The sequence below is a fragment of the Malaclemys terrapin genome, chromosome 3 (genome assembly GCF_027887155.1).
Source record: "Malaclemys terrapin pileata isolate rMalTer1 chromosome 3, rMalTer1.hap1, whole genome shotgun sequence".
Lineage (NCBI taxonomy): Eukaryota > Metazoa > Chordata > Testudines > Emydidae > Malaclemys > Malaclemys terrapin.
The window spans coordinates 53,524,457-53,537,477 of record NC_071507.1 but is presented as its reverse complement, the minus strand read 5'-3'; the positions used below and the strand labels follow the sequence as shown (position 1 = coordinate 53,537,477).

The following is a 13,021-nucleotide window of genomic DNA, read 5'->3' as shown; positions in this document are numbered from 1 at the left end:
AGCAGGGACCATGTTTTTCTTTGTATCTTCTAAAGTGTCAAACACAACTGTAGGTGTTTAACAGATCAGGTTCTGTTCTGGCAGTCTTGTGCATCTTCCTACTTGTTTCCAGTGTTGATCTACGACTGCTTCAATGAGGAAAGTGGAGCATCCTTTCAAAATATTATTGCATTCCCTGATGCAGTGCCACATATCCCCTTTTACTGGGAAGGAAAGGTTAGGGTGACCAGATAGCAAATGTGAAAAATCGGGACGGGAGTGGGGGGTAATTGGCACCTATATAAGAAAAAGCCCCAAATATCGGGACTGTCCCTATAAAATCGGGACATCTGGTCACCCTAGGAAAGGTTATCTATGTGATGTTCTCCATCCATTGTAGCCTGGAAGCGAAGGATTGAGGGAAGGGAGTATCTTAAGCTTGATCTTTCTAAAGCAGTGTATTACATTAATGCTAGCCTACCAACCCTCTTAACATGTTTTAGTCTGAAATATAAATCCATGGGTTTGTGATGTTCAAGAGGTGTGTAAAACTTTTAGTCTCTTTAAAGTCGCCCTGGAATAGTTGTTTTTTCCTTTTTCTATCTTAACAGAGCAATGAGCCTCATGAAACTATGCCAATTACTGCTTTTGGACAAAAACAGCGGCCTTCTAGATTCTTCATGACCCCTCCTCGATTACACTACACACCTTCACTCCAGTCTCCAATAACAGTAAGTAATATGTACTAGAAAATGTCATTGCTTAATAATTCAATGTTATGAAACATTAATATAGTAATTCAGTATATTATTGAAATGAATTACCTGAGGATATTTAACAAGATAAATTTTTTTTTTTTTTAATTTTTCTAGAAATAAGTTGTTAAATGCAACTTTCTTTCTTGTATAGGACAGTGATCCTTTATTAGGACAATCCTCTTGGAAAAACAAAATTTCAGGCTCAGATAGCGAAACACTAGGTGGTTTTCCAGTAGAATTTCTTATCCAAGTGGTGAGTGTTACTGCTCTTCTTTTAATTGTATGTGCATTGGCCTTTTTACATCTATTGTGTTGAACTCTTACGTGGTTAACTCACACTAGATACTAATTCATAAGAGGCTTGCTAATATCAAAAAGGAACTTATCATGAGTTATTAGTCAAAATCTTTGTTTTGACATGTTGATGGGTTTTTTTCCTATATGTAGAACTTCTTTGTAAGTACTGTTTTGTCAGTTACTGCTTTTTAAGATTTTAATTTTCACATTGCATGGTATTGATATATCCTTTTTTTAAAAAAAAGTATTTGACACATCCCATCCACTAAGCCAGGGCAACTAGTAGGATGTCCTGCTCACTTTGAGAACAAGAGAGGCAGCTCTGCAGTCCCAAAATCAAAGGGAGTTGAAAAAGATACGTCTAAACCAAACACTTCCTATCCCTCAAGATATAAATTCTAGTGTTCCAAATCTATCTTTATCCTCCTCTTATGTGTTTGAAGATAATAGTTTAGCTTATTCTGAGAGTGTGTTCAGTGAAGTGTGAAAATGTAATACTGGGAAGTGGAGATCCAGGAAGCACAGAAACTAATCTAAGCAAGTTGTTTTTCTAGATAACAAAACAATATCATTAGTAAGGTCAACTTTATAATGAAAGAAGTTAAATTCCATTATAATTTTTGCAAAAACTAGCATAAAGCAGAATCAAAACAGGTTATTCTCGAATAATAACTGCAGGATGTTCTGACAACGTTCTTAAAGATTACATAACTGATTAAAGAACTGAATTTTATCTTCAATTCATATAAAATATATTTCTGTTTTGACCATTCAACTTATGGTGCATATTACTTGCAGTAAATACTGCTTGTCAGAGAGCTTAATAAAACTGATTAATTAAGGCAGGGGTTCTAAACCTTTTTCTTTCTGAGACAACCCCACCCCCCACCTGCTATTAAAAGCTCCAGGGCCCAGCAGGGATGGGGCCTTGGGCATAGGCGTAGTTTGACATCTATTTTGGGAGAGCAGGGGCCAGCGGGGCTCAAGCCAGCTCAGCACAGCGGGGTCCAGGGAGGGAATGCCACCTCCACCCCCTAACTCACCTCCGCTTTTCCGGGGGGAAGAGAGAGGAGGAGGGGAACCAAAAATTATAACTCAGAGGTGGGGGGCTTAGCTCAAAAAGTTTGAAAACAACTTATGGAGGGGAGTAGCTAGTGGCTGTGTGCCAGGAGGGCTCCCCTGCAGTTCCTGTTCCCCGAGGGCTCTGCCAGCCATGGAGCCGGATCCTCCAGCCCAGGAGACACTTACCAGCTGTGTGAGAAAAGGGGGTTGGGAGTTGAGGAGCAGCTTCAACCCGGGGCACCAACCGGAGACAAGGGAATGCTGCAGCTGCCTGCCCTGCTCCATGGCACCAGCCAGAGCAGCAGCTGCCCGGCACTCACTGCCCAGCTCCAGCTTCCTGACTCTGACCTGGCCAGGGGGCAGGGAAAGGAGGAGATGTGGGGGCGAGGTGTGGCGCTGCCCCCGGGACTATCCTGCTTTTGTGCTGCAGTTTGGTGGGGGGTGGGGGCAACACCCTTCGTGTCCCCAACTCTGCCCATGGGCTCAGGGCTTCTGCCCCACAGAGAGCACCAGGGCTCAGGGCTCCGGGATTCAGCCCCCTGCCTCCCGGCTTCAGCCCTATGGGGGGTTCCAGGGATCGGGGCTTTAGCCACGTGCCTCCTGGCTTCAGCCCTGTGGGGGGCCCCAGGGATCGGGGCTTCAGCTTCGGACTTCAGCCTTGGTGGGGGTGCTGGGCTCCGGCTCTAGGTTTCAGCCACGGAGCCCAGTGGCCCCCTTGAAAGAGATCGTGGACCCCCATGGGGCCACAGACCCCCAGTTAAGAACCACTGGATTAAGGGAAACATAATGGCCAAAAATAGTAAGAAGTAGGGTAAGATAGTGTTTAGTAAGGTCAAGAACGTTACATTAAATACAATTGCAGTAAAAATAAGGCACTGATATATGAAGATTCATTAATTGCAAGGCATGAGATTTGTTTCTGTAACTTGATCTGAGAGTTATCCTCTAAGTCTGATTCATCAACGTGTGCTAGGGAGAATGATCTGCAAAACTGTGATAAGACCAAACTGACCAGGAAACTGAAGAGCCGATAAAACTCAGTTACCCAATCATGGTTGATTTTTGTGGTGTTGATGCTGTATTTTAAATCCGAAAACTTTCAAATTTCAACTTGTATTTGGTTATATTCACCTACTCACATTAAGTAATCTGAGCTTACAAAGAATGGGCTCCTTGTCTGTGATGCTTTCTGAGTGCATTTTTTCAAGGACACTGAACAAGCAAAAATAGTGCCATTAATGCTGAGATTGCCAGAATGTGCCTGAACAAAATCAGAGCAAAGATTTCCAGTGTGAACTCTTGTCTGGTCATTTCAGGACTACCCAATTCATGTTTCTAATAAAGGAATGAGAAAAGGATGCAAAAAAAAGCTTGGCTTAAAGGCCACACATTATATTTAAGCCTAGAGTATGAATTATTTTTATTTGAAGATTTTTGAAGCAGTGTTGCTGAGCTTAGGTGTTGCTATGAAAAAGCTAACACTGGTTGTATTGTAAGTAAATCATCTTTCACATGATGCCAGCACTGTTGTGAGAGTAACAGAAACGTATAGTCTAGGTACTGTAATATTGTTATGTTAAAGGTTGATTACCATTATATGGCTGGATCTTGGACTGAGAAGTTACTACAGCCTTGCTGCAAAAATGGAACTTGCCCTTTGCTCTTCTCCCTGCATTTATTGCTTTTTTTTCAGGCTATAATTACAATGCTTTAGTCATGTGCAAAGGAAAAATATGTCCTCCTAGCTTCATAGAAAAGCCCAAAGAAGCTTTAAGAACATTCTTAGGGCTTATAAACTGCTGAAATTTCCTCATACGTGACAACAATCAAGTTTCATTTGCACTTTATATAGAAAGTCAGATGAGTCATGATTAATACATGATTTGATAACACAAAAGAAAGTACCAGATAATTAGAGATCCCCCTTAGAGAATCTTATGCTGTGACCCAAAACTTTTACCTTCATGCAAACCATAACTAGTAGAGAAAATCAGGTATACAATCTGTGGCACTGGTCTGGAAGAATGCAGACATACTAGATCCTGACACACCAGATTTTGTCAAGTTCCATCCAAAGGGCAATGGGTGGGTACATAAAGAAGGTCAGCATATTTTAAAGTGGTTTGTAGACCAGATTCCTCAAATCTATATGGAACTTGATGGAATTATGCTTCACGTTGATAGTAGTTATATCAATCATTTTGATTACCTACTGATTCAAAATCTAACGCATCAGAAATTGGAATGTGTTTACAAAAATGAAGTATCACTGTTAATGTTATGCATTTATTACATAGTAGTTATATAAGTATTCAAGACAAGTTATTTGGTAAAATTTATTAAATTCATTGAAAGATTTCCGTTTGAAAAAAATAAGTATAATAGGTTATACATCTTCAAAGGGGTTTCCACCCAGCCTCTAATTTTTTGCCTGCAATTAATTGTGGGAACTAATTATAATGTTTAGATGTCTAACAGTTGATTTGTGGTCACAACTAGATGATTAGATGTGAGGACATCGTGACCTGCACTAGTAATTTTGCACCCTCAATTGATCGCAAGCGAAAATTTAGTCAGTGTTTCAGTAAAAGAAATTTGGCCCAAAATAAGGCCTTGTAAGACTGATTTTTACCATAATTTATCAATAAAGACTGACAGATCCCACTTTATAAAATCAATATGTTCATTTTAATACCAAAAGAAGAACGGTCAATGATCTTTCTAGTTCTTCTTTACGGACTGCCCTGTGGGTGCTCCACTTTATAAGTGCAGGGCGCCAAGACACCTAATCGGAGATTTGTAGTAGCAGTGTCCCAGTTGACTGTGCATGTCAGCCGTCTCCCGCCTCTCTGAGCGGCTACCTCACATGCGCAGCCAACCAATCCCCAGTTCCTTCTCTACCGCCTTTGGCTTGAGTCGGAGCAATAGCAGCACCCCTGTCTATTTCGTAAATAGTTTATATTCCCATCTTTATCCTTTTTTGTCGGTTTTCTTCCATTTTCCGGTCATTTACTCACTTTAAAAAAATATATATTTACTTTGCTTCCCCCCAACACCCCCCCCCCGCCCGCCACTGGCGGGTCTCTGCCAACAGTGACTGAACTATGACCGTTTTCTATAGACCTGGACCTCCTCAGGCATGCCAGGTTCCCCCAGCTTTAAATGGTGCCTGACCTGCAGACTATCAATTCCTGTAGCTGATGGTCATGCTCAGTGCATCCGCTGTCTCGGGGAAATCCATTTACCACAGAAGTGTCCACACTGCAAGAAATTATCTGCCAGGACACTTAAAGCCAGGGACCTCCAACTAAAATTATTAATGATGGAGAAATCCCTGAAGTCAGCCTCCAACCCAGAGTCCAGGACTCCTCCTGGCCAATGGTCTCCAGCAGCAGCCTCAGACAATGGCTCCACATAAACTGTGTCTAAGGACCCTGCACCTAAGAAGGCGACCAAACATCTATCGCAGTTATCACCACAGAGAGATCCCCCTAAAAAGAAGCCATCTCCTGGCCAGAAATCTGCCCTGGTACCGACGGCACCAAGAACCCCGGACCGAGAGGCACTGGGAATGTCCAGTACCGAGACATCCCGAGGACCCAAGGCACCAACGTGGCCAGGCTCTCACTCAGGTGCATGAACTAAAGCTAAGCTCCCTAGCTCAGCACCGACCGTACAGAAGAATGCCTCTGCATCGGCTAGTGTAATAGCGCCACCTGCTGCATATACACCGCCTAACAAGACCGCTGCACCGTCTGAGCACACTACGCTGCCATCCACGGCACCAAGCTTCCCAGTACCGCAACCCTTTACCAGACAGGCAGACCTAGCAATCTCCTCCACGCCAGGAACCCCCTCTCTTTGGCAATGACGGTACCCCAGTCAGACCAGGACCGAGCCGAATAGGCACTCCTAGTGGATCTGCACTTCCATTATCTAGTGATGAGGATGAAGAGAATCTTTATACCCCTTGTCATTCCTCCCCAAAACCAGGACCCTCTCACCAACAGCCACCTATGCAAGGGCAAAGCTGGCAGGCGCAGTCATGGATGCCACTTCCTGTTGTTATGCCACCCAATTAGCCATACTGGGACACATTGGGCAATCTACAAAGCCCAAAATCTTAACCCCCCAACCCACCAGCATCAAGGGCCACCTGGTCTCCTTCACCCACGAACCCACCACCATCAGAGGCCCAGGATGAAGAGAAAGAAGAGCCAGAAGAGGCTCCTGAAGGCAACACACTGCCACTCATGCATATTTCATCCTCGTCCCTGGACAAAACAATTATGCCACTGCCTCTCACCACAGGAGATGACTTCAAGTCCTTCCAAGACTTACTCAAAAGAGTTGCAGAATCCCTGGACATCTCTTTAGCAGAGCTGCCAGAGACCCAGCACAAACTTACTGACATCTTGCAGGCATCGCCATCAGCAAAGATAGCTCTGCCCATCAACGCTGCCATAATGGATCCTGCAGAGACAATATGGCAGACACCTGCCACTGTCCCACCCTCCTGTAAACACTGACAGAAAATATTATGTACTAGCGAAAGGGGCTGAGCTCTTATTTACTCACCGGGCTCCAAATTCACTGGTCATAGAGGCAGCAAACCAAAGGGGGAAAACAGCACTAGTCAAAAAACACCCTTTATGACAAAGACTGGAAAAGGCTTGACCTCTTTGGATGCAAAGCCTGTTCCTCGGCCTCACTGCAATTTCGCATAGCAAACTACTCTGCTCTGTTGGCGAAATGCACTTACAACTCGTTTAATGAAATGACATCTTTTATTGAACAAATGCCGGAAGAATCAAGGGAGCAATACAAAGCTAACATTGTGGAGGGCTCCTTAATTGCCAAAACAGCCCTGCAGGCCTCCCTTGATTCCGCTGACACGGCAGTTCATTCTATCGCCACATCCGTGGTCATGCATCGAGCATCATGGCTCCACAATCTGGATTTCCTAGGGAAGTACAAGCCACAGTTGAGGACCTGCCCTTTTGAGGGACTAAAACTATTTGTGGAACACACAGATGCATCTCTACATACCTTAAAGGACTCGAGAACCACCATAAGAAAAAACAGGGCAGATTTTATACCCAAAGCACTACAGACAAATGAGTGCTGGAAATTGTACAGAAGGTTTACTCTATCCCATTTATTTCTATTCCCCCTACCCACCCACCTTCCCCATCCCTCTTCAGGGACCCCTCTCATGAAACCCTGTTGAACCAGGAATAAACCAACTCCTGCAACTAGGTGCCGTGGAAATAGTACCATTCCAACACAGGGGAAGAGAGTTTTATTCCTGTTGTTTTGTCACACAGAAAAAAAAATGGTGACTGGAGACCCATTCTGGATTTACACAAACTCAACAAGTTCATAAGGACACAGCACTTCAAAATGGTTACCCTGGCAACCATAATTCCGGCATTAGAGAAAGGAGTTTGGCTCTTGTCCCTCGACCTACAAGACGCCTACTTTCATGTCACCATTTATCCAGCACACAGACAGTTTCTGCGCTTCACACTAGGCAATCAGCTTGTCGACAGCCCCAAGGGTATTCTCCAAAGTCCTAGCCGTCGCCACTGCTCATCTCCGCAGGTTGGGGGTAATGATCTTCCCGTACTTGGACAACTGCCTCATAAGAGCACCAACTCGGCAGATGGCAGTACAAGCTACACAAACCACTATAACTCTCTTCACCACCTTGGGTTTCAAATAAACATCCAAAAGTCCACCTTGGTCCCTGTCCAGCAACTAGAGTTTATAGGGGCTTATCTCGACTGCCTCTCAGCACAAGCGAGATTTTCCTCAACCTATCCAGGCTGATAACAATGTCAGACAGCCCCCAAACATCCTCCAGGGACCTACCTATAATTCCTTAGGCATATGGCTGCTACAACTTGTGCAGTCAAACATGCCAGACTGCATATGAGATGCCTACAGGTCTGGCTCCATACCTGCTATATACCACACAAGCATTCCCTCTACAAACGGCTCACTATGCCCCGCAGAGTGAAGGATTCCCTCAAGTGTTGGATGCAACCACAAAACATCTGCTCAGGGTCCCATTTCAACAAAAAGCTCCCACTATAACAATCATCACAGATGCCTCCCTTGTGGGATGGGGAGCCCATCTGGACAACACCACCATCCAGGACGCTGGACCCCAGCAGAAATCAACCTACACATAAACATTCTAGAGCCGGAGCTCTTAGATTTGCAGTTAGAAAAGCATGCAAACACTTCCTTCCCCTTATCCACAACAATACCATCAAAGTCCTCATGGACAAAACGGACAGGGCGGAGCTCGATCATACCCTCTCTGCATTGAGGCAATACTCCTATGGCAATGGTGCATATCCAACAAGATAGACATTTCTGCAGCTTACCTGCCAGGACTTCAGAACACCACAGCAGACCATCTGAGCAGACACTTTTTTCACAAACCCACGGGTGGGAGATGGACTACCCGACCTTTGAGTAGTCAGCCGAACCCCCATATTCAACCAGTGGGGATTCCCTACTGTAGATTTATTCGCAACAACTCTCAATACAAAATGCCCTCAATATTGCTTCCGAGCAGGGCTCGGGCACCACCCACTGGTCGATGGGAAGCACCTCTAATGTACATGTCCCTCCCCTCCAACCCCCCAATTCCTCTGAGCTGGGTTTTACACAAAATCAGACAGGACAAGGCCAGGGTCCTACTCTGTTGCACCCACATGGCCCAGACAGACGTGGTTCCCATACCTAATACAGATGGCAGTGAAACCTTCTCGAACCCTTCTCAACTTCCTCACCTCCTGACAGAGGATGCCGGCCGTGTCATTCACCCCAACCTAGTAGTTCTCCGCCTCAAGGCCTGGTTACTCCATGGCTAACAGGGCTGGATCAAGATTACTCTGAAGAGGTTAAAGACATTCTTTTGAAAAGTTGCAAACCGAGCACACGCAGAACATATGCTCATAAGTGGGTACGTTTCTGCACCTGGTGCAAGACTCCCCATATGTTTCCTCATTCTGCCCCTCTACCCAGAGTCCTGGACTATATATTATGCCTTAAAAAGGCGGGCCTCTCCAATAACTCCATAAAGGTACACTTAACAGTGATCACCTCACTACATGATAAGGTAGATGGAACCACAATCTTTGCTCATCCAACAACTAAACGATTCTTAAAGGGCATGACCAACATCTACCCTCCCCTAAAACACCCTACTCTTATATGGGACCATAACCTTGTGCTATGCACCCTCATGGGCAACCCCTTGTGACTTGCTCATTGCTACATTTATCAATGAAGGTCTTCTTCCTTATCGCGATCACTTGAGCAAGAAGAGTAGGGGAGCTAGGGGCCCTAATGGCACACCCTCTGTATACCACATTCCATAAAGATAGTGATCCTAAGAGCCCACCTTAAATTTATACCTAAAGTAGCCTCCTCATTTCATTTAAACCAGTCCATTTACTTGTGTTTTTTTCCGAAACCTCACACCAATGCCAGGGAGGCATCCCTTCATACTCTCAACATCCATAGAGCTCTGGCCTTCTACCTAGAAAGAACAAAGACATTTAGAAAATCATCATGTCTCTATCAGTCACAGAGTGATCGAAGGGTGAGGTCATCTACAAACAAAGACTATCAAAGTGGATTTCTGGCTGTATCCACCTCTGCTATTGTCAGGGTTCCGTCCCCACTCTGAACTCTGGGGTACAGATGTGGGGACCCGCATGAAAGACCCCCCTAAGCTTATTTCTACCAGCTTAGGTTAAAGACTTGCCCAAGGCACAAATCCTTCCTTGTCCTTGGAGGAGTACTGCTGCCACCACCAAGTGTGTTAGACAAAGATTCAAGGAAAAGAACTTGGAGTTCATGTTCCTCCAAAATCTCCCCAAGCCCCTTCACCCCCTTTCCTGAGGAGGCTTGAGAATAATATACCAACCAAATAGGTTAACAAAGTGGGCACAGAGCAGCCCTTGGGTTTTTAGGACACTAAAAACCAATCAGGTTCTTAAAAGCAGAACTTAATAATAAAGAAAAAACTAAAGGAAGCACCTCTGTAAAATCAGGATGGAAGATAATTTTACAGGGTAATAAGATTTGTAACACAGAGGATTCCCATCTAGGCAAAACTTTAAAGTTACAAAAAAAACAGGAATAAACTTCCCTCTTAGCATAGGGAAAATTCACAAGCTACAACAAAAGATAATCTAACGCATTTCCTTCCTATTACTTACAATTTGTAATCTTAGCTGCTTAGTTCAGATATGGCTTTGGGAGATGTATTTTCCCTGCCCTGATTACTCACTGACCTGGAGAGAACAACACAAAGAGAGACAAAACAAAAACCTTTCCCCACAGATTTGAAAGTATCTTCTCCCCTCATTGGCCCTTTTGTTCAAGTGCCAACCAGGTTATTTGAGCTTCTTAACCCTTTACAAGTAAAGGAGGGATTTTATGCTATCGTTAGCTGTATGTTTATGACAGCTATCATCAGAGCAACATCCCAAGACTGGCTGGGATTCATATGTACTCCACCAGAGGGCTAGCCACGTCAGTAGCGTTTCTCAATAATGTACCCATTGTAGACATTTGCAGGGCAGCTACCTGGGCCTCAGCCCACATATTTACCAAACACTATGCCCTGGAACAACATTCCTCTGCCAACACTCAGTTCGGACTCTCGGTGCTATCTACCATCAACAAAGATACTCTGAAGCCCCTCTTTCCACCCAGGAGTACTGCTCCATGGTCACCTAAAGCGGAGCACCCACAGGGACACTCCTCGAAGAAGAGAAGGTTACTCACCCTGTGCAGTAACTGAGGTTCTTCAAGATGGTTGTCCCTGTGGGTGCTCCACTACCTCCTCTTCTCCCCTCTACTTCGGAGTTTCACGCTGATCCTCTGGGCTAGAGAAGGAACTGGGGGTCGGTTGGCTGCTCAAGCGAGGTAGCCGCTCAGATTGGCAGGAGATGGCTGCCTCGCATGCGCGGCCAACTGGGGCACTGCTGCTACAAATCTCCGATTATAAGCACAGGGCGCCAAGACACCTAAAGTGGAGCACCCACAGGGACAACCATCTCGAAGAACCTCAGTTACTGCACAGGGTGAGTAACATTCTCTTTAATTATGGACAAAGTTATGCATATTAGAGAAATGATAGCTCCAAAAGGAATTTGCTATATCAGTTGGCCATCTTTTGTACATTAATATTTACATCCAATCTAAATGGAATACTGACAGAAATCATGAAAATATTTTATCCTCACATACAAGATTAAATGTTTCTGGGGATACTGGATTCAATTTAAAATATATAACATTTCAGTTCAAAACTGATGGATGGGATTCCCTTTGCAACGGGTCCCAGTTTGTCAGCCGTGTTAGAACCTAGTTTTCCAAATGATTAGCAGTATACTTCTTTTTTTGAGGAAGAGTTAAAAATTAAGATATAATAAAAACGGAATGTAGACAGAAATGACTTCTTTTCTTTTTCTCTTTTATTTATTTATTTTTACTGTGCTCCTGCATGTCCAGTAGAGGGAGCATGTTAACTAACGTAGTATTTCCCCAGAACTGTGCATGTTTTCCTCACTGGTGTAAATTAAATACAAGGAAATAAATCTAAATTCTAGTTTAAATGTGGGGGGAGCGGGGTCAGGGGCGGGATGTGTAAAACAAATAGGAAAATACAAAATTGGTAGGGAAAAAATGGATGTTTTTCAAACTTCTCAGAAGATATTGCAAACAATATAGAGTAAAATATTTAAACACTAAAAGTACTTCGGTGTCCCTATAAATGTTCTGTAGTAACTCAAATTCAAGTATAAATTGCTAACTCAAAGAAACATACACTAATTCAGCCTGTTCCTGTGTTCCTTTCCTTAATTTCAGTGGTAGTTCTGCCTGCATAAGAGGACTACAAGATTAGGAACTGAAAGTAGCTACTGTATTTTCTGGCATATAAGACTACTTTTTAACCCAGGAAAATCTTCTCAAAAGTCGGGGGTTGTCTTATACGCCGGGTGTCGTCTTATAGGGCGGGTGCTGAAACTTCCGAGCTGGACTGGAGAATCTGCAGTCGCCGCATATGGTGGGGGGGCTCAAAAACGGCCGCGGCCGCATCCCCGCCCGATGACGAGGTGAGGGGGCGCCTCACCGGGAAGGTGTAAGTGAAGGGCGGAGCAAGCTGCAGGCGTCCGGGACGCCCAGGGTATGAAAAAAAGAGAGAGAGCGGCGCTGTGCCCAGAAAAACACGCCTCTTTCACCCGTCTGGCCCGCCCTTGTATCCTATTACCGTACCTCCTTCTCTGCCTCTCAGATCTCGCTCCTGAGGACTGCAGTGAAGCGGCGCAGGCACGCATGTGCGAGATCTGAGAGGCAGAGAAGGAGGTAATAGGATACAAGGGCGGGCCAGACGGGTGAAAGAGGCGTGTTTGCGCTACCGCTCTGATAGTCTTGGAGACAGGGAGGGCTGGGCAGGCAGGGATTGCTGACCAATCCAAGCAGGCTTTGTATACAACAACCAGCCAATCGCCGGTAAGGTACATCGCTTGCCGTGATTGGCTGGTTGTTGTATACTGGGTACCACATACAGTACAGCACCAGTATCTGTACCTGTTCATACAGTATAGCACCAGTACATACAGTACAGTATACAAATGTCCAACAGTCAAAACCCCATCATGGCTCCACCAGCAAGAAGAAAGAAATATGAAGCCAGTTTCAAACTTAAAGTTGTGAACTTTGCCATGGAACATAATAACTGCGCTGCTGCAAGACAATATGGAGTAACAGAAAAGATGGTTCGGGACTGGAAAGCAAATGAAAAAGCATTAAAGAGTATGCCAAGGGGTAAGTGTGCATTAAGAAGAGGCACTCCACATTGGCCAGAACTCGAAAAACATGTAGCAGACATG

General features: G+C 44.6%; 1 protein-coding gene across 3 annotated transcripts in view; it reads left to right on the top strand.

Moving 5' to 3' along the window:
- LIN9 (lin-9 DREAM MuvB core complex component) overlaps window positions 1-13,021 on the top strand; it is a 64,096-nt gene that overhangs the window by 40,821 nt on the left and 10,254 nt on the right. For all 3 annotated transcript variants that reach the window (XM_054022764.1, XM_054022765.1, XM_054022766.1), the window contains 2 exons: window positions 591-710; window positions 889-990. In XM_054022764.1, coding sequence (XP_053878739.1) covers window positions 591-710; window positions 889-990 — 222 coding nt within the window. The remainder of the gene's footprint in view (window positions 1-590; window positions 711-888; window positions 991-13,021) is intronic.